Genomic DNA, 27,783 nt, shown 5'->3' with positions numbered 1-27,783 from the left:
AGCGGCGCAAAGTTGGTATTCTGGTCGTTCTGCCAGCAAGTAGGCTCAGTTTTCTCTTTTTCTTTTTAAGATGGTCTAAGCAATAAACCATGTCTTTTTAAATTGGGAACTGAAAGGTGGTACTTCAGCTATATTGTATATTCCAATGCCCGACTAACCGTAAAACGGCTGAGGAGGATTTTATTACGGACAGCGCAGAAAGCGGACAGTATGGTCGAAATTTGAAGAGCTCAGACACCAGCTCCGGTAAGAATCTCCCCAGTCTCATTTTAAGTAATTTTTGTCCGACATGGCTTATGATATTCGAAGTACCAAGCAGTGACATTTCGTTACTATTTCGGTGCTTTGCAGATGAAGGTTTTGGGCACTTGTGGCTTAGCATCTGGATTCGCCTGCTCCAAGAGCAAACGTATCGAGTGCATAAAAAATAAAAGTCACCTAAGCGCTGTAGTGTTCACAGATGAGTCGATATTTCGAAAACATTTCACTTTGCTTTTGGGCAGAAGCTTGGAAGGTTGCTCAGGAAGCGTATACGTGGACTTGCTCTCTGATACTGTGGAGAAACTCTACTAACGTATGTCACAGCTAGCAAGAAGGCCGCAGCGAACGATCAGATGGCCTATAAAAGTCAGAGCAAAAGAAACCATGACAGCTATTTTGGAAGTTTATTGCTGTAAAGACGTAGCAGGGCCAAGGAAGCGCGCCCTGGCGAAGAATAATCAACGGCGGAAATGTTATTTGCATATATCCTTACAGTTATCTTGTCACCCATTCTGATTACAGCCTCTGAACTCCCGAAAGGTACGTTTTCTTTACAGTCAAAAGGAAAGTCAGAATATAGATAAATGGACGGCAATGGAGTTAAATTAGAATCGTTAGCAGTAAATTCTCTATGAACTTTTGTTCACCAAAGTGTTGTTTCAAAGGAACGTATTCCACTGCACGCATAAAACATTTCACCGACCATGCTAATAATTACAAGTGAGAGAGAATACATAAGGGATGCTTTATTTCGTTAGCGGGATGCTGTGGTCAGGAAAAAAAACATTCGTCAGACGGGTAGATTCTGCACCTAAACGTACTATTAGTCCATTGCATATAGAGTACTGTACTTAGGTGATTTTAATATAAACCATAAACTTTATGAACGTACTGCCTCGTTCACTCCCGCTTAATCAGGTACACAGTGAATTTCTTAAATGACGTCTAAACATAGACTGCAAAGAAATTTTTAATTGACGGCATCCGTTAGAAGTCATGCGCGAAAGCAGGAAGGGAAGAAAGCTTTTCAACATTACCTTTTATGAGTCTATAAAGAGTTCAGTCTTATTAATGCACTGCCCTCTTTCTCGTTCCTCAACCTGTTCGAGGCAGTGCTCCTCCAGCGCTGAGAAACGCCTCGGCGAAAGAGGTTACATTGCTCTTCTGTTGTTTTTCGCGTTTTTATAAATGTGTCTTGCATTCCGGGCGATACATTCGGCAGTCGTGTGTTATGAGCATGTATAGTCTTTGTCAGAAGTGTAGAGTCTGCTTCTGAGCCACTTCGTGCGGCTTGTAATGCATTTCCTGTGTTGCGAATCTGTTCACGGTAAGATTTCTAGCCCTACCCTTCCCAATAGGAAGGATCTCCACTAATGCTAAATAAGCGCCCCCACACGGCTCAGAAGCAGAACCCCCCGAGTCTCTAGACTTTTGACAAAGCCTGTACCATGATGCCCACACGATGATAGAGCATGGTTAGCTTGAAACACTTGCATGCGTGCACAGAATGATACGATGTCAGTTGATAGCTATCTCCCGCAGAGTGCGCTTTTCGCGAAACTATACCGGTACTGACTCCTAATTTTTGCGACGACAGCAGATTTCACTGAAGTAGCACTTCCAATTAGTCGTGTCCTGAGCAGGCTAATACAGAACAATACACAGAACTTGGAAGCAATACAACGCCTCCGCACCACAGCTCACCAAATAATCGGCCTTATCCGCCGCATCTCCACACGTCGTAGAGGCATGATGGAGGATGACCTCTGCCGGCTAACACAGGCATTCTTCGTTAGCAGGATACTATACTCTTATCCTTACTATCACCTTCGGCGAAAATATGAGGAAGCAGTTAACAGCATCATCCGGTCGGTGTACAAGGCTTCCCTAGGTTTGCCAAAATACGTTAGCACACACCTCCTCCAACTGTGCCTTTACAAAACTCTTTCCGAACTTATAGAGGCACTCAAGACAGCCCAAATTCATCGCCTCTCCAGGACAAATCATGGCCGTCTCATCTTGGACCGAGTAAACGTCAACTCAATAGGCGAACCCCATCCCACAGCCCCACCCCCCCCCCCCCTCCCGACATGTCTACACAGCCGCCTCGTTGTCAAACCGCTACCAAAAAACATGCTCCCTGGGCGACACGACGCGCGCAGTCAGCACAAAGCCAGAGCACTCGATGACACCTACCATACCGACGAACACGTAACCCGTGCACGCAAGGCAAGATGCAACAATCTAAGTGGCCTGTGCTACCACACCGCAATCTATCCTGTGCGCCCCTCCTCCCCCACCGCAGCGGAAGAAACAGCGATAGCACTGGCCATCGCTGACCCGCGTACGCGTACAGTCCTCAGTGACTCAAAAAGAGCAATTCTAAATTTCTCGGCAGGCTACATCTGCCTTCCTGCTGCACGCATCCTGCGCGGCTGCACTCCTGACCTCAAAATTAACCTAGTCTGGGTACCCGCCCACGCGGCAACTCTGTAAACGATGGGGCCGACCAACTTGCCCGAGGATTAACAAACCGGGCAGTCGATCTCACGCATCCAGACGCACTCGCTGAAGCCCCCAGATTTTTGCTGAAATTATCAATTTTCACAAAGAGACGCGACGCCTTTTCCCGCCTCCCCATTCCGACCTCGACCGAGCACTAGCCACCCTGCTCCGCAAATTACAGACGCACTCAATTCTTAGCCACTCCAGGCTATCACTAATTACTCACGGGGAATGCGACCCCGCATGTCCAAATTGCAACCAAGGAGAACCCGCCAGTCAGGCGCACATCCTCTGGGGAGGCAAAAATAACCAGCCCCCAAGGGCCCTCCTGCCAGCTCCCTCTGCGGAAAGCTGGCACCAACTTCTTACCAAGCCAAACAAGAACGCATAACTTGCACTTATTTCGTGTGCCCAGTGTGTCGCTACCACCTGGGGGCCACACAGGACCACCTGCACTAATTCACGACATCTGGGGCAAATAAAGTTGTTTCTCTCGCTCTCCAATTAGTCGCCCAGCTTTTTTGCATTTTCTCGTCGACGCAGCAACCTGGTCGCTAAGAAATACTAGCCTGATTTTTTCTCAAATAACTATCTCTTAATTCACAATCAGTGCATTCTCAGTTCCTAGTTGTAAGAAAGCTGCTGCCGGTATTATGCGTGACTACATCGGATCCACTCCTGAGAAACCTCGCCTTGAGCAGTGCGTGCGATATCTGCATGCGTGTCTCGGCTTGGCAAACATATTTAATCGCGTTTAACCATTTCGGCCGTGGATTTTTTATTTTGACTTAAGATTGTTTTGTATGTGTTATTTTTGCCTTTATGGACCATTAACCGCGCAGTAAAACTTTGTAGCTCGCAGTTCCACTAGTTATGTTTAGTGACTTGGTATTAAGATAGAACACCAGTGCTGAATGGGTGTTAAGTACGAAAGGAGCCGCTTTTGCTACCTACAGTCACAACGATGCAAAAGAATAAATATCCGATTCCGTACTTTGGCGCATTCTTAAAGCAATTTATCTACATTTGTATTTTGTAGTTTGCAATTCTGTACAAATTCACAGTTTTGCATACGCTATAAAATATTGCGTTTCATTCATAGCCCAAGGCATCGCCGCTATCTACTGGCGAAAAAGATGAAACAACATATTTGCGAGCGCATTGTATTCGGGTTGTTAAGAAAAATAGCAAAAACGAGCTGTATTGTTGTCAGCATAGACGTTACGCAACACGTTCTGCACGTGCAGGGATGCACTAGCTTTTGTCCACTTGCCACACTAGCTTCCCAACAATGCTTAGCGGCGGCCACAGCAAGAAGAGAGCGAAAAAAAAATGTTCACTAAAAGCTTATGTTCAAAGGTGAATTTCTTATCGCTGTTATTTTCTCCGGTTGCTGTTCACCAATATTACAACATTCTATTCTAAAATATTTTCTATGTGAACGCAAAAATTTCCATGTTTCATATTTTTCAATATCAAGTGTAGAACTTTGCCTGGCTGCCGTAACTTATACTTGATGTCAGCAGTCAAACAATCTGATTAATATTAGTATATTCAAACAAAACCAGAGGCAGCCCCTATAGATATAATTCGTAGCGTCACTCAATGGCCTCCAATGACAACCGCTGAGCCCCAGTGTCAAATGAGCACATGTTCAAAACATGGTGTAGCGAGACTTACACATATTCACTCATATTTATAATCATTTCATCTTCACATGCTTCCTAAGCCGGAATTTATGCACACATTGGATATACAACTGACTAAAAAATCTTTTCCAAGCCTAGGTAGGTTTGCCTCTCGTAAACGGAGAGTCACAAGCATTGATCTGCCATATTCCAGTCGGCAGCAAACATGGTCAGGCACTGAGTGTTCAGTGAATTGTGGGATATCACGAGGACCCAGCTTTGTTGTCTTTTTAATATGGGTGGGAGAGACTCTTTTTGAAAATAGGAGGCTTAGATTTCGACAAGGACGCACTGTCTGTGACACGAATGCAAAGTTGTAAGAGCGTAAAGCAAGTTTTGAAGTCACTGCTCGGTAGTCATTGAAATAATCTGGATAACTCATGACTGTACGCCAATGAATATGTGAAATATGTGGGGCAGGCAGAAACTACGCATCTACGCTGAAAAGAATCCGCACAAGACGTGGCAATCTGAAGCTAAAAATTATTTGATTTATCCCCCCCCCCCTCCTTTAGGCGATGTTGTATTGTTGTAACACTTCTCTGTGACATTTCCTTTTTAGCACAGAAAAAAGTATTGTGAACGCATTATTGGCTCATTGCAGAAGGACTGCTCGTTTTTCCGGAGTTGTTCCACAGCCGTGCTGAAGGTGGCATCAACGTGCTCAGGCTAACATATTCCATCACACTTAAACTTCAAAAGAGCTCGGTTCTGAAAAGTCAGTTTCTTGTGCGCACCTACACTGACGGCATACCAATGCACACCTATGTGCGTGAGAAGTACCTCTATTTTCTATCATTTCTGCATGTAAAACCACTTTGGAGGGAAATATTCTTTTATCTTTTGTTTTCCTAATACAGATGACTGGTGCAGATTTGGAAGAAGACCTGTTCCATGATCCAGATTCTATGGCATCAGTTTCTATAAACACCAATGATGGTGTTACTGTGGTAATTAAAATAAAAAGAATTTTCCTCTTTCGTTTCTATTTCGATGTGATTTGCACTTCAAATATTTTTCAGGCGAACAAAAGTAGACGACATTTTATTTCAAACTCGTTTTTAAAAGTTTCGCAAAAAACGCATTCTCACGGTTACATTCTTGCAGTGTTCTGTTCCTGGCCGGAAACTGTAGTTCTGGAAAGCGAAAAGTTTGCACTTTTATTGGAAGTTGAAACAAATATCTGCGCAAAAGTGACACTAAAGATGTACACTTGCACGCATGGATAACATATTTTTCAGAGAAACTTGTGGTATTGAACACGTGTGATATGATTCAGCCAATCCTTTAACTTAGCTTTCTTTTAAATATGAGCTGGCGCATATGATTCCAGTAAAGGACTAATAATGGTTTTGTCTGTATTCATGGGCATTATTTTGAATCTCTCTACAACGTTCGTAATATCTTATCACCACAAAGCAAAGTTTTCTGTCGTTTAACTTGATTACGGTTGATGTTCATAGCAATACGTTTTGAAATTTGGAGCCATAATTTAAAATCATAAATACGAGATAATCCATTCCGCACCAAAACAAAAAATATATTTCTGGGCACTTTTTGCTGACAGAAAAATTGAATGAATAAGTCGATTTCTGTTTTAAAATTTCCTGTTTCCTCATTTCTTGCTCCTATTATGAAAATATAACACAAGACACACCTCTTCGCGGATGATATAAAGGTGGGGCTAGGGGGAAAGGGAGGGTGCACGATAGAGGGAGGGTATATGTACCGGAAAAACTATAGACGATTAAAAGGAGTTATTTGTTTTGCTGCGGTTTTGTAACAATGCCGCCACTTTCAATTTTTTTTTTCATTCCGTCTCACACTATTCGTGCAGGAAGGAGTAGTCGGGCCTAAACTAAGAGTTGAGCCTCTCTTAACACAAGAGCGTGATTCCCATGGAAGAATACCTCATCGTCTATTTCATATTGAAGGGGACCTGACAAAAGATGATAACGATTACAGTAAGTACGTTTGTTCACGCAGATGTTATTTTTGTGAGAAACTATATGTTTTGCCAAAATTCCCAGGTGTTCCTGAGAACAAGGTCAAAGAAATACAGGTCTCGGATTCAGAGAATGGTGCGTAACGCAGGCTGTTCTTCGCTGCGGTGAAAAATATTCTCAACATCCCCCTTCAGTTTTTTCTTGATGCCCACCTTTCAGAAACCATGAACATTAGCGAACGCTCATCGGACAAAATATATCCAGAGCTTTTTGTTGTAGTGGACTCATTGTTCGCCCGAAGTTTCTCAAGTACGAGAAAAATAATTAAATACGTCTCCATTATGGTCAATGCGGTAAGTAAAACCTTATTACCCTTAATTACTGATATGAAAAAAGCATCTTCACTGTTTTGAAAAGAAGAACAAAGGAAGATGTTATGAAACGTTGACATTACATATCTGGCCATGAAATACCTTCAACTGGGCAGCTCCTGAGCGTGCCCTAAGCGATGTAACCAGGCCCTTTCGATGGAATCAAAATTGCGCACGATAATCGGCTTGAATCAGTTTAACTTGTGCTGTTAATGAAAAATTATTTCAGTGCACCACTGTTCTGACGGAACTGTGGTTTGTGGGCACTTAGAGTATTCAATAAATAAATAAATAACGAAATACATGGAGCGAAGCTCTGCCACTTTTTTAAGCTGAAACTTTCGTGCGGGTTTTTATATTTCCACTTACGGCGGTAGCCATTACTGTCAAGTAAACAGTGGAAGTGCGACTGTTTCCTTCGTTACATCCGACCTTGGCGGTTTCGAGTTGTTAAGGAAAAGTAGCAAAAGAAAATGCGTTATAATAAAATCAACTACAATAAGAAAAACAGTTGACAGTTCAATTAAGATGAGGGGAAGAAATAGGAATCAGAAGAAAGGAGCAGAGTGCAACCAAAGTAGACACGACAGGGATAAATAAAACGATGTGCAATTATTTACCTTCCACATATGAGCTAAAAATATGAAGACAACATTGCATATCACATGAATTGAAATGAACGTATAAAAGCGTAATAGTGAAAGAAGAGGTGTTGTGACAATGTGACTAATTTTCGGCCACTTCATCGTCGTGTTTGCACAGATATAGTCAAGATCACTGCCATATGCCTTAAATAATTGGTAAAAATTTGGTTCAGTTGTAAAAAAGGACCACCTGCAAGTGGCTTAAATAAATGAAAAGAAAAAACTGTTTTTAGTTGCGTACAAACATGTTTGGTGATGATAAACTACATTTTTAATTGTTAGCGCTATCAGGCTCTTCGAGCGCCTTAGCTGCAGTTCTTTTACAAGAATAAACTTAGCGGAACCAAAAGCAGCGAGAGTTATGCATTCAGAACAGGGAATATTTAAATGTACCGAAGGCGCGAGGGTTTTATGTTTCTTTTCGGACAGTAGACAGCCTGATTAAGTATTAATTGATGTGCTACGCCAGTCTGCTTTCTTGTCTATGGTATTTTCGTCATCTCGTGACAATATTCTTAGTGTTCATAAAATCTTCAATTGCCTCTGCTGTAGCTGATTTTTGTGTGAAGGAGATGGCCCGTAAGAAATAATTATTCTTGTGTTTTTTGTATGCTCGAAGTGTTCATATAAGAAAAAAGATTTGCTTCCTTTCAGATCAACCTCCGATACTTGAGCGTAACAAGTCCAAAAGTGAAGCATGTACTTGTTGGTTTAGAAGTTACTACGGTAAGATTGGATTCTTGTGGGATTAATTAACGTTACTACTTTGCATTAAGTCCCAGCATTCTATCCTCACTATTGGCCACATCGAAATCATATCCGCGAAACGCACAATCCCGCTAGATCAAGTTGTTTACATCTTTAAAACAGAATAGAGGCTCAGAGTCTGAATGGACTTATTCGAATCTTGAAAATAACGCAGACCGTACACATAACGGATGGACTTCGGATGGAAACCAGCACGTTGACTGGAGACGTAGTATCGAGTAACCATGCAGCCTTTAAGTCGCGTATAACAGAAAGGCACACAAAGAAAAAAAATATGATGTTACCCTACATAATGAGCCTTCAGAATATGGCGCTGCATCCTAGTTAGCTGTCAAAGCCGCGGCCATATCCGCTTAATATACATGATCCTCAGCCATATGATGGTCAATGAAGGGCAAGAGCATCCGCTCGCATCTCTCTAATAAATCTAGTTCTTCCATACCTTCCATATGCCCAGGCGAAAATTAAGTAAAAAGTGAAAAGTCCTAGAGTCGTTTTAGCATTTCCAAACTGTGCATAAAACATTAAGGACAATCCAGTGTATCATATCGAGATGTTCGTGCCTTCACTCATAGCATATTCATGCACTTTATCTAACATTAAAGAAGAAGCGTCATTAGCGAACGAACGTTTTCTAGATTATTAATGCCTTAAAATCTAATTACACTCAGCACTCTATTGTATATTTTTCGGTAACGTCTATTGCCCTGCCTCCAACGTAAGGCTTCCGTATTCACTTCATTCTCATATAAAATGAATAAACATAACTACTGAATTAAATATTTCAGCCTGAAAGAGAAACCTTTTTGCGCCGGCTGAGACTTGATCCAAGATACATCCACTCTCAAGGATCCCTTGCTTCATTCTATAACTACACCTTGGGAAACCCGAAACTATACAAGAAATTTGACATCATCGACCTCTTGACAGCGTGAGTTCCTTATAAGTAGAAACATTTGAAGTCGCGGAGGAATAGGAATAAGTGTCTGATTAAAGCATCAAATTTGGAGTCGTTGCGAGATTTTTGCAGTGTATAGGTTGCAGGAGCATGCATCAATCCGGAATGAATGGCTGGTAGAGAAACCAGTTCTGTAGGCTAGAGGTTCACGTGAGCAAATGGATAGCACGGAATGAGCGACTTTTTCTTCAACGTACGCGTACTTAGGTCTTCGTAGCACAACAGGAATGAAAATACCGCTGAGCATTATTCGAAAAGGTTGAGGGCGCTTTACATGGAAGAATTGTGACTGGCCATAGGGGTTTCTTGGCAGGAAATACTGGAGTGGGTTGAAGGGGTAGGCAGCGAACGCGATGGTGAGATGGCATCCTCGAGGCACTGAAGATGAAGTTATGTGATGTTAGGGAGATAGTGAGAGACCGGAAAGCGTGGCGTGACATGGTCCATAGGGTCACGAAGAGTCGGACACGACTGAACGACTGAACTGAACATGGAAGAATTAGAACACTAGCAATAATGCATGCATAGATTTTTTCAACCGTAGGGTCCGTCAAGCAGAGCTCCTGGCGACAAATTGGATTAGTATCGTTTATAAGAATAGGAGCGCAAATAATGCCTGCCAATTCCCAAGTTTATGCTGCGCAATGGTTTAACGGTAGATATTTTAACGTCGATAACATGAGCTCGAATCCATTTCTTAGGTCATTGTTTTTTTAATTCACAAGAGTCAAATAAATTAGTAACACATTCCCTGAGGGTGTGCTTCCTTAAGGCTGCATTCAGAGGCACTTCTGAGCCGATATCTCTGTTTAACTCGCTGACAGAACGCCTGTGGCGGGACCCTAAGTGGCGGGACCCTACCGTTGGGAGAACGGAATTACACATCAATAACACTAGAAAGTGTAGGAGCTGCGACACTGTTTGAAAACGGCGTATATTATTCAGTTGCGTTGTATATATTATCATAAGAAACCATTCTGTGCAACAGTTTCTTTGTACAATTATTCAAAATCTGTTTTATCTAATTATTGTATGTATTTTATGTTACAATTTGTTAATCATTTCATTTATTCATCACCACAGAGATGAAAATATTGAGGGCCATATAAAAAAACTGCCAGCGTGTGCCGACTAGACCAGCCTTCCTAAGTATGTTCTATATTTTGCTGAAGCTTGTAATTTTGATAACTTTTATTTTCTAATTTTGCAATGTTCGGGTTAGCCCTCCTCAACGTCTTTAACATTTTTCCCAGTACTGGCCTTTCTTCTTAAGTTCCCACTCAGAAAGTGAGAAAGGTAGGAGGAAAGAAATGACCCTAAGGGAGAAGGAAAAAGGGTGCCATATGAAAGGCGCCAAGGAGAGAGGATACGAAACGGCGTTTAAGGACATTTTTTAAGCTGTCAGGCCAGTGTTACCAGAGGCAGCTCTCAATAATCTATGCTAGAATGGTCAGAATGTGCTGCCTGTGGTTCACAGCAATGTGCTTGTCTACTCATTATTGGCCGATGCTGAAACAAAAACGCCTCAGGCGGAGATGTCTCAGTTTCTTTCAGTTTGGCTTGTGGGGTTCCAAAGCAGTGTAAGGTTTGCGGAGCGCCGTAGTACTGTCGTCCCGAAATTCGAATTCCCCGGGGTCCTTTATTGGCCCGGACACTGCACAATGAACGTGTGCCTTGAGTTTTATTCCATTCAAGAGCGGTCGCAGCAAGTGAGTTAGAACAAAGGCTTCGTGGATCAATTGGTTGAGCACTTGAACCAATGAGCAGATGGTGAGTTCAGCCGAGTTGTCAGAAAATCGTGCCTGTCACATTGTTCAAGCATCGTTCTCGTAAGGCAATGTTAAGGACAATCAAGGCACAGCTCTGAGTTCAACATCAGGCGAGCTGAATGGGAACGCCAGCGGCGACCGCGATGAGCAACAGGAATCGCAAACACTTGCCCAAATAGTTGTCACACGTACGGAAACATCGCACTATTGTTGTAAAAATCTTTGACATACACATCGATGTTGTCTCAGGTTGCATGCATTCCTAATTTTTGTACTCTTTGTGAAGAGAGCCCCGCCGGGTTGGCGAAGTGGTTACAGCGCTCGAATACTGTTCCCAAGGACGCGGGATCAAATCCCGGCTTCGGCGGCCGCTCTTCGATGGAGGCAAAAAGCAAGGTGCCCGTGTGCTGTGAGATGTCAGTGCTCGTTAAAGAACCCCAGGTGGTCGAAATCTCCGGAGTCCTCCACTACGGCGTCTCTCATAGCCTGAGTCGATTTGGGACGTTAAACCCCACAAACAATGAACCAAACCTTTGTGAAGAGAAGCTAGCTATCATCGCTCCCAGTATAGTTCGCAAAGCAAGCGTAATTTATCTGAGAAATTTCAAGCCTATATTAGCCTAAATTATTTAAAGCTATGTAAATCATTTTCTCTAGTAACTTGATAGTAGAAAACAAGTAATTGGAGAGTAGAAAGTTTGCAAAACGTTCCTCATCATTGGGGCCGCTACTGTAAACTCTTCTTTTTTGTGCTTTGGTACAAAAGATAATTTCGCATTTACAACTGACTGCCAAAATTATTTCTTCCGGATGCTTCTGTTGTGGCAGACTACTCCAAAAAGACTACGCTTCAACAAAGGTGAACAAAACGACGTAGAGGACAGGCCTTCTACAAACTTTATTTGTGTAATCTTGTCCACGTTTGTTACGGACTGGCGTTTTAAAAATACATTTCCATCAGGTTGCCGCCCAAGTCTACTATTGAACTGAAACGCGTATCTGACGTCTTCGCTTACAGTTAGCACTATAATGTAATTACATGTCGACTAGTTAACGATAGGAAGCGTGCAAAGTGGGTCCGAGATATAACTCGATTTAATGGCATTCTAATGAAATCAAGAAAAACATTTGCAGGGCCCGCCATGAAGTGCAAAGAGGGAATGGTCCCGATGGTCGTCTAGGGAAACAAATTGGAGTTCGAGGGAAGGAATGCGTAGCAGAGTGCGGCACAGAAAATTAGGTGGGCGGATGAGGTTAAGAAGTTCGCAGGAATCAGGTAGTGCAGTAGCAGAACACGTAGTTAGTTGGAGGACTATGGGAGAAGCATTCGACCTGCAGTGGGTACAGTCCGGCTGATGGTGCTGATGATGATGCGTGAATGTGTGTACAGTTCAATTATCTTCGAGGTTTCTGAGTTTGACTTTTATTTCGCAATTTCAGACACGACATGGCAACAATAAAGCAGGGACAAATAAACAATGGCAATGCTGGTAGGTCTCATTAACACATTTATCTTCTGCTGCGTGAGTATTTATAATCACTGTACATTAGTCGATGATGTCCTAGCTTTCAATTCATACTCTTTCACGCTGAGAAAGCAACCCTAAAACGCCAACCTGGTTTTAACAAAACCCCGATATATACTGAATTTTCAGATACAGTGTACGAGCACAATGACAGACTCCAGCCATCATGCAGATAGTCGACTTTGGAAATATTTGAGCTGCATGGATAGCTATTTGTTCTCCTGCAGATGAGCGAGCGAGGTATCGGAAGTGGCAACATAGGATGTTAGCAGCAGTGATGTGCGCAATCAAAAAGGCCCGCTTGGCGAAAATATCGACCCAGCGAGTCTTTACGACTATCAGACCGGCATCTCGTGCGCGTATATAAATTACTACGTCAAAAATCAGATTATTTAAGTTCGATCCGTTATAACGATATTGACATCACTTCGAGCATTCATTTTTGTTAGTGCCATTCGATTTCCTTCTTATCTCTCTCTCTCTTCATATCTGTTCTCTTTCTTATCGCGCATCATGTGCACGTATATGCGTTACTTTATCAAACGTCCCATTTTTCACCTTATGTCTCTTGCAACATGTCATCACCTGGGACATTCCTTTTTGTCAGTTGCCTTCGGCCTCACTCTTATCTGTGTGACAAGAAGGAAGATCCCGATTTTAAAACCGTGCATATCTTTCACTTAGGCTTAACGAGGGCCTCAAATAGTGTTTTGCACTGATCCAACCCTCCCACCGTTAACCTTTAACGTGACACTCGCGTTAATGCTGGCGAACACTCTCCAGGATAGCTTAAACGCAGTATAAATATTGGGAAAGTGGCACATCAAGCTACGTTCTCCCTAACTCTAAGCGGTACAGGATCGGACTCGATATTGAGAGCCTGCGTGTTCGGATCCGATTGATGTCATATGTTTGCTTTTTTTTCTAATCTCTAGTCAAATGCATACACATATTATTACTGCACATTGGCAATAAAAGCGTTGCCTATGGTTTTCTTTATGTCAGTTGGTTTTGGCTATTTTGTGCATGTCATATTAAAGCACCCGACTTTTCATTTCTTTATGCTTACATGTAAAAATATCTTATCACGCAGTTTTCACCATGGGTGATAAAATTTGAAAAAGCTCGTTTTGAGCGGTTAAAGATCTCTATGGAGCCTAGAAAACATTGGTGTTAGGATTCAAAACGAACTTGCAGTTGCAACCGCAGTAACGGCCGGCTGAGAATAAAGTTGTAAGCAATACCATCTTCATTTAAGCAGTGTGCATTGAGGCTGGATTCCCAAACCAGCACTGTATGTGCTTCGCCAAGATGAAACACAGACTGGCCATCAAATCCTCAGCTACGATTCAATGTGACAAAACACAGATATACATGAAAAAATGAGCTTTAGCAATTTTTCAGCACTATTTTGAAGCGCTTAGTATGTCTTTGCCGCGTATTGGCACCTTACCTAAGCATTGGCCTATTGATTTCGCATTTTGCAAGATAAAGGTAGCCTAATCAGGCCGTGTCATGGAATGCTTTCAGTAAAGGTCGAATTTGTACCGCTCGTAGCGTGGCGGGGAAGACTGGCAGAAACGCATGGGGAGGATCCGGCTTCCGAAACGGGAAAACGGCCTAACGTCGGGGCCAGCGAAACTGACCTCGATGCTTCGGCCTCGGTTCGAACCCTACTGGCCGAAGGTTTTCACGAGTGATATCTGAATGAGGCTACACAGTCATAAGGCGAATTTCGTAACTGCAGTCACTTATGCTTCTGTAAAACATTTGACGCCATTAAAATCATTCCAATGCCTTGCACCATGGTCAATAGATTTTGGTTCTATATGATCGATAATATTTATTGAGTTCATAAAGTTAGATTTCTTCTTCAGGTTATGCGTACATTCGCACTGCCTGCACAGACCTCAAAGTAGGAATCGGGGAAGACAAACCAAAGACCTTTCTAGGAGTGCATGTAATGGCTCATGAGATTGGACACGTGTGAGTGCTTTTATCTTCATCCATGAACTCAGCAAGAAAAAATGTTTAAAAGCAGTCTGAGCTCCTCTAAAAGAATACATTCGTGGAATTGCATGTTTCATGTTTTATATAATAGTAAAACATTTCGGCATCTCAACCGGTATGTTTAAATATTACAAATAACTTCATGTTATGTCTTAAATATATATATATATATATAACGCGTCCGGTGCCCTTCCAACACTCTCAAGGTTCGTATACAGACAATATTAATACCCAAGAAAGTAGCAGGGGGGACAGCGGCCGATGTAGCTCAGTTGGAAGAGCACCGGACGCGTTATTCGGAGGTCGTGGGTTCGGTTCCCACCACCGGCACGTTGTCTTTCTTTCTACTTTGTGTTTATTTATCTTTCCACTAAACACATTACATTACTAATTTACGTGATTTTGAAGTAAAAATTAAAAAAAAGACGACAAAGTACAATCCCCAATGCTTTCCTTGGCCTCGCTGACTGTCGGCTTTTTTCCTTCATGTATTATAACGAGTACCCTCATTTCCCCTTCATTTATCTGCTTAGATATATATATATATATATATATATATATATATATATATATATATATATATATATATATATATATATATATATATATATATATATATATATATATATATATATATATATATATATATATATATATATATATATATATATATATATATATATATATATATAGGGATGGCGTTGAAGCTTGAATGGGTCCGGTAGGGCATAAACGTTAAGAAGATGACATACGGCAGAAAAACAGTAAACTTTATTCCGACGTTTCGGCCGTACTCCGGCCGAAACGACTACACATCTCACTGCCCTAGAAGTTCTCTACGTTATTTGCAAACAGGCCGTAGCTGGAGAGAACAGCTTTATCTCTTGACATACATGCAGTGTGAGCACAATTTAGTGATCTTGAATGTTGTGTCCTATATCGAGCTCTAATATTTTGGCAACAATTTCTTTCAGCCTTGGATGTTTACACGACGGGGAACGTTCCCCTTGGGAAAACGAAGGGGTTCCCGGTTCAGAGGAGTGCCCCTTTCGACAGGGATTCCTCATGAGCTACATAAGGAAGAATAGTAACACCTACAAGTTTTCTGAATGCTGCGTAAGGCAAATCAGGGAAAAAGCCAGGTAAGGTTAGGTGCCACTGGAATACCTTATGCTCACGTTGCTACAGAGCCGAGTGTTATTATGCATCGTAAGCAAGGCAGACAGAGCAGCGTGCCCCCTTGTGTTTCATAGCGTATATAATATGGCAATCAAGAAAAGAAAGCTATTAGTGCTCGTAGAGACATTTAAATATTTCGCCTTTCTGAACAAGGCTGAGGCACTTGTCATTAGCCATATACTCAAGAGAAATTTGTTTTTCTTTGCATATTTTTATGTGGCATATTCAAGAGGAGGAAGAATTTACGGCATCATAAAATAAGGCACACGATTTTAGGATAATTTTGGGTACACAGATAAGTCATGGACTCGTCCATGTGACCGGCCTGTTGAATAATGTGAATGCACATGCTCGCTTATTTTCAGTAAAAATAAAACGGCATGTAGGGCGTCTCTGGTCATTCAAAAGGCGACGTACAATTCCCGCGATGAATGTTTATGGTTTTGACTCATTATCATTTTCCTAAAATTTACCTCACCGTATGTAGGTCGTTGTATACCTTTCAATTAGCGACTCACCTTTTAGTATGTAATGGGTAAAAGTGGTCGCGTCACGAGATTGTAAAGCGAAAACAGGTGTGTTCTAGTGAGCAACTCATATGTGATGTTTCCGACGTAATTATGTCTATATGCTTTTGATTTTTTATGTTTTATTATGTTTTATTATGGGTGCATTTCTATTAATATAATGTCGTAAATAACAAAGTTAGGAAGATTGCTTTTGTGACGATAGCAAAGAGGCATTATGATGTCGGGTCAAAATCGAGCATAATTCCAGTTTTTCTTGCCTACAATTGATATGCAGACAATGCGTTCATTTATATGAAAGGCCGCAGGCAAAGACGAATCATTTTAAAGAGTGCAGAAATTTTGTGATTACCTATCATAATATCCTGATCCTACACAACCCCACCTATCTAAAATTGAAGAATTTATAAAATATTTTTATTTACTTGCTAAAAATATTTTAATGAGAAGGAACCACTTTTAGGATGCGGTGCCATTCTTAATGTTTCCTTCTTCTATTGGTTGCGCGAAGGTCTTTAAAATGTAATACAAGCAAATGGGAATGCCGCTGACAATAAAATGCAAGAAAAACTTCACGGCTCATGCTGAGATCTGCATGTACATTCGTCGTTATAATTTTACATGTGCGAAATGTGTTGGTAAACAACTTCCAGAAAAAAAAAGTGCTTTAAAGCAGTTTTAGGACTTACTTTGCTTTGCCCAAGCAAGATAGGATCAAATCAAAATATGATCATCGCTTTCAACAGCATACTGTATATGCAACACTCCTTAGTGGCACTGATCTAGGGCAGGAACGCGGAGGTCAAAAATATATTTAAACCAAATTCAGAACACCAAAATTAGGTATGGAAGCTCAACGAGAATTTAGGTTTAATTGGAGGAAGGCAGTAGAGCTGGCAAGAAAACTTACAGACAGTGATCACGTCACTATTGAAAGCAACATCATGAATTGATCATTGGCACTGAATGCACTGCAGTAAAGGCAAAGTAACCAAGTTTCATAAATGGTATTTGACTGTATTCCAAGGAAAGTGCAACTAGTTGAGGGCCGCAGAATATAAGGAGAGCTGTTAAGATTAGGCATTTTTAGGGCATAGGAGACCTATATGTAGGGAGAGGAATATCACCAGGCCTGTTGTCTAGAATAGAGGGTACTCAGGTAGGTGAATATGGCCATTGTAATATTCGTAGAGTCATACATGGGATAATAATAAAGAATGTAACCCTCACAAAGTCAATGACGATACATTTAAAATTATAGAAATTGCATCAAATTTTGTGATTTGAAGGAAAGACTAATGACACAGAAATATTCATCCCCAGCACATGGTCAGCTAACCAGCAGTGTGTGAGAAAGTGAGAAATGATAGGATTGCTCATTTGAAGGGCGAACTGCCGAAAAAATAAATATGATGGCGAAACGTTTTCCTAACCAAGGTGTTAATGTTTTGTTTTTTTAATAGCATAAAAAACACGTTGTTCTTGATGCTTTTTGTTCCAATGAGCGGGTGTTCCTGCCTCAATATAAAGCTTTAGCCAATTGCATTTTCATATTGTTACGTACTCAGTACGTAACGGGGGTGTTTATTTGTAGTTAAAGCGCTGCGAGTCCGCAGGAAACACCAGCACACAACACTGTAGCTTGTTTCTTCTACTTCGCTTCAGCCTCTTCTTCTTTCCTTTGACTCCCTGAAGCACGTGATAGTATACTTTCTCATCAATGCACTTAAACAAATACCGCTAGTTTGTTGTTGAGGTATTTTGTGTAAATAACACGAGAGCACTAGGATAAAAAATATTGATTTGGCCCTTCACCCACAAAGGAAGCGAACTACTGGTTTGGTCTAGGAAGCTGCTTTCCTCAAAAGAACGGTTTCGGATTCAAACAGCACTGTCTTTACTGGATAACAATCTTCCAGGTCTCGAAGTGGTGCCTGCCTGCACAAAAAGAATGTGGAAAACAAATCGGTCAAGAAGTACACTTACCTACCCGGAGAAAAAGTTGACAGAACAGCGCAATGCCGCAATGCGTTTCCAACGGCGCGGGATGCGCTTTATATGGAGGTGACTGCTCTCGCTCAAGAAACGTACAAGAAACGCTATTTTTTTCTTTTTGCTCCCGTCTATTTCCACTATTTACTAATTCCGAGATAACAGCTTGGTCATAATGGTCCTCCAATTTTTTATCATTACCGTATTTCAGAGATTATGGTCCACACACTGTGTATAGTCCGCAGAGCCAAATTTAGACCAAAACTAAAATACTTTTCTTAGATAGGCCACTCTTCCTTCCATAGCTTGGAAGGGCAGATTTCGGATGAAATATTAGCTTTGGATTGTCGAAATGCAGAATACAATAGTGAATGTACATATTAAGTTGTGCTAGGTGCTCTTCCTCGACTACAAATGTAAGCGCAAGAAGCGGTAGTAGCAGAAAACAAAGTATAATAATAATGCTTTTAAAGTTAGGCGGTTTTATTGCTAAAAAGAGAAAAAGAACGTGCAGAAATATCAAGCAATAAGCTTTAATGTTGTCATTTATTTTCTTTTGGAGCCTTCGGCGTTGTTTTCGAAATGAACAGCGCAGCGCCGCCACTGGCGTTAGTTCTTCATTTATGCACTGGCGCATTTATTGACTTATTTTTATTCACCCAGGGCTTGCACATGTGCTCAGAAATCCAAGTCGTGAAAAGCAATTTATGTGAGTGCGGCGAGCATTAAATGCCAGCATGTAGAAGCTTATGGTATATTGAAAATTATTTTGCTATGTGATATAGCATGGCAGAGTGTCGCAGACCAATCAGGCCATGACTTTTTTGCTTCTACGAGCGCTAGAAGCCGTAGGTTATGGCTCATATAAACGTTTCTGAAAAATAGAAACTATATATAGTCTTCAGTAATAGATGGCCCGCGCGACACATTTTAACCAATTGTAACATTTAAACATTTAATATTTCAACATGTAGCACACAGAGATCGCCGGCTATAGTTCGGATACAACAGTATGCTTGATATTGTTACGCGATGACGACGACCAAGTCTTACCTCGCGGAAGGAACAAGGTGATGACGAAGAAGTGGGACTGGTTTTGTGTTGCTCCGCCCTGCTATGCCAGTTAAGGCTTGTAAATATACTGTAAATCTATAGAGTTTCCACGTAACAATATTACTTAAAATAGACGATTTTTAATCTGCAGTATTGTAGTGCTTCGGGCACTGTTATTATGACAACTTTTCTCTGTTTTATTCAAGAACCTTTCTTATTTCATCACGAGGCGCATGAATGGCATGTCTGCTACCGAGAGAACAATCTCGCCGTCAAGAGAGGATAGGAGTTACAGCTGCTCGTGTCTTGCATTAGGAAAAATAGAGCTGCACTGACGTAGTGCTACTAATCTGCTGCACGGCTTTGCAAGTGATTGAAAAACGTATTTTTTTTAGTGACCTGACAGTGTACTTTATGCTGTAGACATCTGTACGGACATATAAAGCTCGCTACCTGTTAGGTCTTCAGGAGCTAGCATTATGTCTAACTTGGGCTGAACAACTGTCAGCACCGACTAACAGCCTCTTCTTTTCCAATGGTAAATATCGGGTCGTGCTTAATATATCCTCAGCTGGGTAGTCTGATTACTACTGTAGTTCGTATCAGGAGGCTGGCATCACAAAACCGGTTTCTATATACGAAATATGTAGTGGGTAGGTTTCTCAATGAATATTTTCGAAACTGGCGTTGCATTTTGTAATAATTAGATATCCATGGTCATAATTACTATTCTCTGAAATATGTCCTGCCTGTATATTTTTTCATATGCCTTCATTTTAGTCATTTTGGCCAACCTGTCCACCTTTCCTATCTATCTATCTATCTATCTATCTATCTATCTATCTATCTATCTATCTATCTATCTATCTATCTATCTATCTATCTATCTATCTATCTATCTATCTATCTATCTATCTATCTATCTATCTATCTATCTATCTATCTATCTATCTATCTATCTATCTATCTATCTATCTATCTATCTATCTATCTATCTATCTATCTATCTATCTATCTATCTATCTATCTATCTATCTATCTATCTATCTATCTATCTATCTATCTATCTATCTATCTATCTATCTATCTATCTATCTATCTATCTATCTATCTATCTATCTATCTATCTATCTATCTATCTATCTATCTATCTATCTATCTATCTATCTATCTATCTATCTATCTATCTATCTATCTATCTATCTATCTATCTATCTATCTATCTATCTATCTATCTATCTATCTATCTATCTATCTATCTATCTATCTATCTATCTATCTATCTATCTATCTATCTATCTATCTATCTATCTATCTATCTATCTATCTATCTATCTATCTATCTATCTATCTATCTATCTATCTATCTATCTATCTATCTATCTATCTATCTATCTATCTATCTATCTATCTATCTATCTATCTATCTATCTATCTATCTATCTATCTATCTATCTATCTATCTATCTATCTATCTATCTATCTATCTATCTATCTATCTATCTATCTATCTATCTATCTATCTATCTATCTATCTATCTATCTATCTATCTATCTATCTATCTATCTATCTATCTATCTATCTATCTATCTATCTATCTATCTATCTATCTATCTATCTATCTATCTATCTATCTATCTATCTATCTATCTATCTATCTATCTATCTATCTATCTATCTATCTATCTATCTATCTATCTATCTATCTATCTATCTATCTATCTATCTATCTATCTATCTATCTATCTATCTATCTATCTATCTATCTATCTATCTATCTATCTATCTATCTATCTATCTATCTATCTATCTATCTATCTATCTATCTATCTATCTATCTATCTATCTATCTATCTATCTATCTATCTATCTATCTATATGCTTTATTTGGTATACAACTGAATTATTAGGAATACACGTAATTCGGTGTCGCGCTCTTGAAAGCTCCCAAGCATTCGACACTTCGGCACATAAAAAAAGCGCACATATCTAGACGACCAAGAAAAATGGGAGAAGGTATATTGTATGGCAAATTACTTTCCTCTTTTCAGCGGCTCAGATGAACGCCCGGACGATGGCTCTGGTATTTAGACAGCTCCTTTGCTAATTCAAAAATAGTATGTTATAGGGAAAGAAATTATTTGCGTACATTGTTAACTGTGCTTGGAGAAGCGCCTCTGTTTCTGTGTTATGCTGATAAAGTAATGCTTTCATTTTTCCAAAGTAATAAAAAGTAGTCGGGTACACAATTTAAAAGATTATTTGGTCGTCTTGCGCCTGCCTGTGTAAAAAAAGTAATTGTTGACTTGGCACAAAGAAAATGTCATATCATTGTTCATTAGTAACATAAATTTTATAACATTTCATAAACGTTGTTTTCTTTATGTAATTGAAAAAATATCAGCAACTTCTTGAAGAAATCGGTGTGGTGGCGTAGCTCGTTTGGCGTTTAGCGGCTGACCGAAACGACGCAAAATCCAATTCTGTGCACGGTGGTCGCTCTCCGAAGAAGATGGAACGCAAAATAACCGCTATTCAGAGCTTTGTCGATGCGCATTAATATATAAAATACATTTAGCTTACGCACAGCCCAGAGCATTGCGCTTAGCATATCCGATATGTCCCTCCAGAACCTTAGAGATGATAATTCAAGTTCTTTGGTATTGGTTGGCAACTATTTGTATTATTTTAGTGTTAGCAGTGGTATATAAATGAACTTCTGCAATTGATAGGGACATCGCTAAAAAAAAAAAATACTTGACATGGCTGTTTTTATGTTTGTATTCTACCCCTCGCTCGCTAGATAATGTGGCTAGTGAAAGTCAAACATGTATTCAATATTATTGGTTATAGTTGACCTCCTCACAACATTTGAAAATACTGCCACTGCAATTGTAAATAATGGCGAGGCAATGTGAAACTTGGCATCTCAGAAGACAGCATATTGGCGCCTGGTTCCCAGAGATTTTGCAACGGCTTTACCTGTGACTAATCCTAGTCTTTGGGAGATCTACATAGTGATGCCGACCATATATATTCATGAACTTTACTATTAGTACTGTAAAATGTCTAGCACCGTGATAAGCAGGTAGAATCGCGTGCTTCATTTCTTTGTTGATATTGAGGACATATTCAGAGGCTCGCCTGCGTCCCTTTTGATGAATATCCTGATCTCCACTCTTAGGAAAAAATGCCCTTCATCGTAAAACTAGGACAAATATTTTTGCGACCGTATTTATTTGAGAAAAGCACATTTTACACCTCTTCTCAAGGAAAGGAGATAAATATTGGCAAAAAAGTTCAGTTTATACTCCACACAATCTTTTTTGGTACATGAAGACTAATTGTAATTTTTTCAAATTTCATGGGCTATCAATAAAGATCTCCTGTTTTGTTTTGTATTCCAACAAATTACTCTTTTTCAATATAGCTGTCTATTATTCACTTTTGAAGACGACTGTGTGTGATGACGCTTACGAACTTAAGCCGAATAAATGACCTTGTAGTCTGACAACTTTGAGAGTCACGGCACCTTACGTCGGTAGTACACACACCCCGCTGCATTGCATGTTTGCATGTTTGCTGGTGCTCGCAATTTCAAGTACCTTTATTTAGGAGCAGTAAAGGCGCCCCGTAAGTTTTTAAAGGACTCAGGATTTAGTTCTAGACATTAAGTGTACATCTGCTCCCCTTTTACTATGGACTCTTGTCTTGTGACAGACCGCTTTCCTTTGCGCTCTTTCTTTTCTTTTCCTTCCTTTGTTTCCCACCCACATCAAGGGTAGCCTGCTGGGCATCGCCTACTTAACCTTTCTGTCTTTCTATTCTATTTCTCTCTCTCTCAGCACAAGACCTTCCATTCTACGCCACCATAAAGGCATATAATCTGCCTGAAATGTTCGTTAAATATAATTTGTGTTCAATTATGCGAAGCCAGCACTCTACATCGACCACCAAGTTGCGTCCCTCTACACGCTAAAAAAATTTTTACTTTAATTGATGATTTTATGCGTTTCGTCTAGGTTTCAGCGTTTAATCATGGCTAAGCCATTAAGGTGTGTAGAGGACACATCTTGAAAGAAAAAACTGCCGCAATTCGGAACAAAAAGAGGTTTTGCATTAAAGGCACGCCGCAGCAGTTTGCCAAGCATTCAGCGGTTTGAGGGTAGATTGAATACTCCGGCACATACATAGACGTTGTTCTCTGTCTTCGTATTCACTGTTTTTTATTTCTTTATTTTTATAATTTAGACAGACTGGCTATTCGTTCAATTTTTCGATGTTTCACGTCCGAAAGCATTTAAGCCTGTATGAGAGACGAAGTAGTGGAGGGCTACGGAAATTGCAACCACCTGGCGTTCTTTCACTTGGACTCATATCGCACAGCCCACGGGCGATTTACTTTTCACCTCCATCGAAAAGAGCCTGCCGTGATCAGGATTCACTCCCTCACTCTTGGATATATTTGTATGCAGCAATCGAGCCACCTAACGAGCACGCCACCGTGACAGGCTAAAATCTTACATCTAATAAACATAGCTCAATGACCTTGGAACAGCTTTTCTTACTCTAAACTTGAGAATAGAAAGTTCATTTACCTTCCAACTAACCATTTTTCTTCTATGAAATTGCATCACATTGACTGATGTCATAAATAAGTTTGAGCCTTAGTGCGACATTACATTGGCAAATTATCTGAAATTTCATAAGTTGCAATTTCGCACGGCGTCACGACACTGTTGATCAAGCCTGGTATTCCCGGCAGAGTACCAACAACAGCAGTGTACAAAAGGAGTTTAAGATTCACACTACGTTTCGCTCGGCCGGCAGTGGTATAGTGGAAGATTGAAAACATGTGTTAATGCACTGTAAAAAACATTTGCCTTATTATCGTTCTGCTACGTCTCCTTATACTGCTGATAATGGCAGGCAAGGCGCTTTTCGTTCTGCGTGCACCGCAGTTAAATTTTTCTCATCTTTGCGTTGGTGATGCTGGTTGAAATGTAATCCGCCATTTCTTTTTCCAACAGAACTACGGGGTGAAAGGCTGCCGAATTAGGTGTGCGATCACAACTGGAGATGGTGTTTCAGATGTGAAAACTCTTAATCTTTGTGATGGGACACCCTGTAAAGACGGCAAGAGATACGTGAGTGTAACCACTTTTCTACTAGTTGTTGGGAGTAACGCAGTTTTTTTTATAAGACTGCAGGTGTTAAAAATAGATTTTCCAATATTTAAAAGGCGAGCATGTGAAAAGCAACGTATATTTACCCGCTCTCTCCCCTCATCCAGTAAAATCTTCGCAAAAGATCCTATCTGTGACTATGTTGAAAATATGGCTTTTAACTTCAGTGTTGCTAGCTTAATAACTTACACATTACATAAAAGTAAAATTGAATGCACGCTAGATCCATTTTCTCATTCCTGTGGTCAATACATCCTATATATTTAAGGCAACCGTGTTATTTGATCCAACGCCTCTGCCCCCCGTGGAATCATGAAATAAAAAAATGAGAACAAATAACTTGAAAAAAGCCTACTAATACCAGAGGTTTGCACAACCGCTGCAAGTGGCTGAACAATATTTTTCTGTCTCCTGTCTGCGCCGAAGTTGTTTCTTAATAGTAATTTGAATATACCGCCTCTTAGGATAAAATATGTAGGGCCCACCACATTTGATCCTTAAACATTACGTTTAATTGCGAATTCAGTCAAACTAATTTAGGCAATATTGCTCATAGCATAAGAACATTGTTACGTCAGAGGCATATTCAAAATGATCATGTTTTCGGCCATTGTTTTATACAGGGACGTATAAGAACAGACGTGCAAGGCATTGCTATTTTTGATGTAAACAGGGGGCAAGGCTTGGAGTAGAGGCAAATATTGCGACTGGAACTTCGTCGTTAGCCAACCACAATCGATAGGTGGGAGCTTCAATGGGCGTACTTTTATTGGTTGTAGTCTCTACGAATCTCGATATAAAGGAATGCGTAATCAAATAAATCTGAATTAGCAATGCAGACTTTCTTTTTTTCATGAAATATGATATCTCACATTAGCGGTATTAGTCGCAGAAAGCAACTTGGAGTAGCAAATTGAAACAAAATATATTGTATTTGGTAATTTGTGCGTTGTAATAAGAGATTGGTTACCGTAATCGGCATCCGCGCTGAACCGTCATTTGTGCTTTTCTGTAATTAAGGTTTATACCTATGCAAAGGGGGAGGATTGATCACTGTTGCGGCAATTTTGTTGAGACAGCGGTTTTAGGCCAGTGTTCAATATTATGACAGTGCTAGTTGACAAATTCCAGGTACCAGATAATATTTCGAATCTTTTTCGCGGTGTCATACATGCCGTTGACAGCACGGGAAGGTTGCACGCAACATGCTTGCTTAACAATATACTGGTAGGATTTCATGAGAGAAATTGCAGTGATGTGAAACATGGCTGTGCTGAGTATGATCACTAGATTATATAGCCTTCATTTTGTGGCAGATAGCGCGTCCAAAGTAAAAATAATGTAGATGAGTGAAATATATAATTCACTCACCTACTGTTTCTTTTTTTTCAGGTGTGCATCAATGGTATATGCATGAAGAAGAAACGAAAGTATGACAATGAAGCTGTTCCCCCATCAATATTTAGTTAAACTGAACTACTGAAAAAAAGACATTTCGTGACAATAATAAAAGTAAGAACAGTAAATACGGGAGGCATCATCTCTGTATGGTCGCTGCATCTGTACACTCTGAGCGCATCTACATCTTATGCGAAGTGAGGATAAGCGCACGAAAAGTCCATTTAACGTTCATTGAGATCATTTACACCCCCTTCATATACATATCTGTTTGGCCTGTCGTTATAACAAGATATATAATCGCTACAATTTTCTTTTCCTCTAATGTGTAATAAATGACCCTTTGCCGTTTCCAAGAAATTGGTGGTATGACGCAATTGCTTCGTCATCAGCAAGTTTATTCACATTTATGCTAATGATGTCATTCATCAGGATAGTGTATTGTGTTTTTTAACCTTAGTCAGTTTATTATACGCTTACACAAAACATTCAGACCACCTCATTGTCTTGATTAGATTTTTGTGCATAGCGCTCAGATACTATTAAGATGCTGCTATAAAGCTAAAAGGATTTGAGAATGCTGGTTTTAAGAAAATTAGAAAAGTATATTGCGAAATGCGCATCTCACCAGCCCTAGCGTATTCTCCGCTGAGGGTGTGATACGCTTCGTGCAACGCTTTTCTTGCAGCCTCTGCCCGTTGAAGGAGAGTGAAATGCTTTAAGAACTGTTGGCCAGGTAGTACGAAAGAAAGGACAAATATTAGGGCAGGATTTCATTCCCAGCTGAAGCATTAGGCGGTTACTGAAACCTGGACCTTTGTTTCCATCGCGATGAAGGATAGTCTACAAGGGAGATAATATCCATGGCTATATAAATGATCCCACTCGTTTTAATCTTCTGGGCTGGGCACATAATCGAGATGTCTGCATCAGTTATACAATCTATCATTCGCTTCTTCATCCTTACTATCACAATAAGGGCAAAAAACTTTTCCACAGCTCTCTTTGAAACCTCTGGTACGCCATTTTCTGAAAATATAATCCCGCAGATTCACTCCTTCTCATCGGCCCACCTATTATTCTGCTACCCCTGTTAGTTTGCCTTTCCTTGTGCACCAATATATTGTCCTTAGAAACCACCGATTACTTTAGGGTATAAAGCAGGCAATGCCCATTGTCATTCCTTCTTTATGATTCTTGAACTTCTTACACTGAAATTCTTGCATATCGCGAATTTGATTAGCCACTGCACTTGTTTATAGATATCTTTGCATGTCTAGAGAACACAATAGAGATAGCTTCAATAGATTTGGATTTAATCACTGGGCTATGCAATGAAACTAACCCGCCTTTTGTTTCAGCCAGGAGAAGACGGAGCGAGTGATCGCGTACAAAATAAACCACACTTCCGAAGGGTACACCGGGTTCGGTGCTTTTCAAACAATTAAGAACATCTGCAGGTTCCGAGACACAGCGGGTACTCGCTTCTTTCGAAGCGTGGCGCGACACTTCACGAACTAAAGAAACTCGCTCTAGCCTTGATTCTTTGAATGGAACAGCAAACTTAGGGCCGAGGGAAAGGTCACGGCTAAGGTAGACTGTGAAGGTCACAACATCTACGACGTGCGCACTGCATTGCGGTCTCTGCGAAGAGCAGGCGTAGCCCTCAGTCGGTTCACCACGTGCTGCCAGATCAACTCGGATGACCCGCAGCTCATGTTGGTTCAAGGAAGCATGGTCCATGCTGCACACCTGAACATTCAGAAGATCCCGGTACAAGATATGTCTTAAAACGTCTGATCAGCACGCGGTTGGTGGAGCCGAGGAGATCACGTCTTCCGACGTAGACTCTTCCTTTTTAGGATGTTATATTTTTGAATGAGGAGTAAAGCGGCTGCCCAGCAGCTGTTATATTTCTAAAAAAAATTTGTATTGCTCTGCTACACCTTAGTTTTATAATGCTTGCCTGACTGCAGAAGCTTCGAATGAGTCAAATTCTTT

The 27,783-nt window shown here is 40.4% G+C and overlaps 1 protein-coding gene across 3 annotated transcripts; it reads left to right on the top strand.

Moving 5' to 3' along the window:
- The first annotated feature begins 666 nt into the window (after nucleotides 1-666).
- On the top strand, nucleotides 667-26,133 carry LOC146173889 (venom metalloproteinase Antarease-like). 3 transcript variants are annotated; one of them, XM_084585063.1, is made up of 14 exons: nucleotides 667-801; nucleotides 5,059-5,222; nucleotides 5,315-5,404; nucleotides 6,292-6,418; nucleotides 6,485-6,535; nucleotides 6,620-6,753; nucleotides 8,070-8,141; nucleotides 8,972-9,114; nucleotides 12,351-12,400; nucleotides 14,314-14,422; nucleotides 15,421-15,588; nucleotides 18,072-18,216; nucleotides 24,229-24,345; nucleotides 25,777-26,132. In XM_084585063.1, exons 1-14 carry the CDS (start codon nucleotides 732-734, stop codon nucleotides 25,852-25,854), a joined length of 1,518 nt encoding a protein of 505 aa, XP_084441189.1. In that variant the 5' UTR covers nucleotides 667-731; the 3' UTR covers nucleotides 25,855-26,132. The 3 variants fall into 3 exon arrangements, with proteins under 3 accessions (XP_084441189.1, XP_084441190.1, XP_084441191.1); XM_084585064.1 differs by lacking the exon at nucleotides 8,070-8,141 and having other exon boundaries at nucleotides 25,777-26,133; XM_084585065.1 differs by lacking the exon at nucleotides 15,421-15,588 and having other exon boundaries at nucleotides 25,777-26,133.
- The last annotated feature ends 1,650 nt before the right edge of the window (nucleotides 26,134-27,783 follow it).

This window comes from Amblyomma maculatum, chromosome 11 (genome assembly GCF_055883805.1).
Source record: "Amblyomma maculatum isolate TAMU_Amacu chromosome 11, ASM5588380v1, whole genome shotgun sequence".
NCBI lineage: Eukaryota > Metazoa > Arthropoda > Arachnida > Ixodida > Ixodidae > Amblyomma > Amblyomma maculatum.
The sequence above is the reverse complement of the archived record's forward strand: the minus strand, read 5'-3'. Positions and strand labels throughout refer to the sequence as shown.

What these genes read in the sequence shown, in the direction of transcription:
- LOC146173889 (XM_084585063.1), top strand. Translation starts at nt 732, where the DNA reads ATGTTATTTGCATATATCCTTACAGTTATCTTGTCACCCATTCTGATT. An exon ending in TCTCCATTATGGTCAATGCG is followed by an intron (nt 6,754 to 8,069) that starts GTAAGTAAAACC and finishes GCTTCCTTTCAG; the next exon opens with ATCAACCTCCGATACTTGAG. An exon ending in GTAAAGACGGCAAGAGATAC is followed by an intron (nt 24,346 to 25,776) that starts GTGAGTGTAACC and finishes CTTTTTTTTCAG; the next exon opens with GTGTGCATCAATGGTATATG.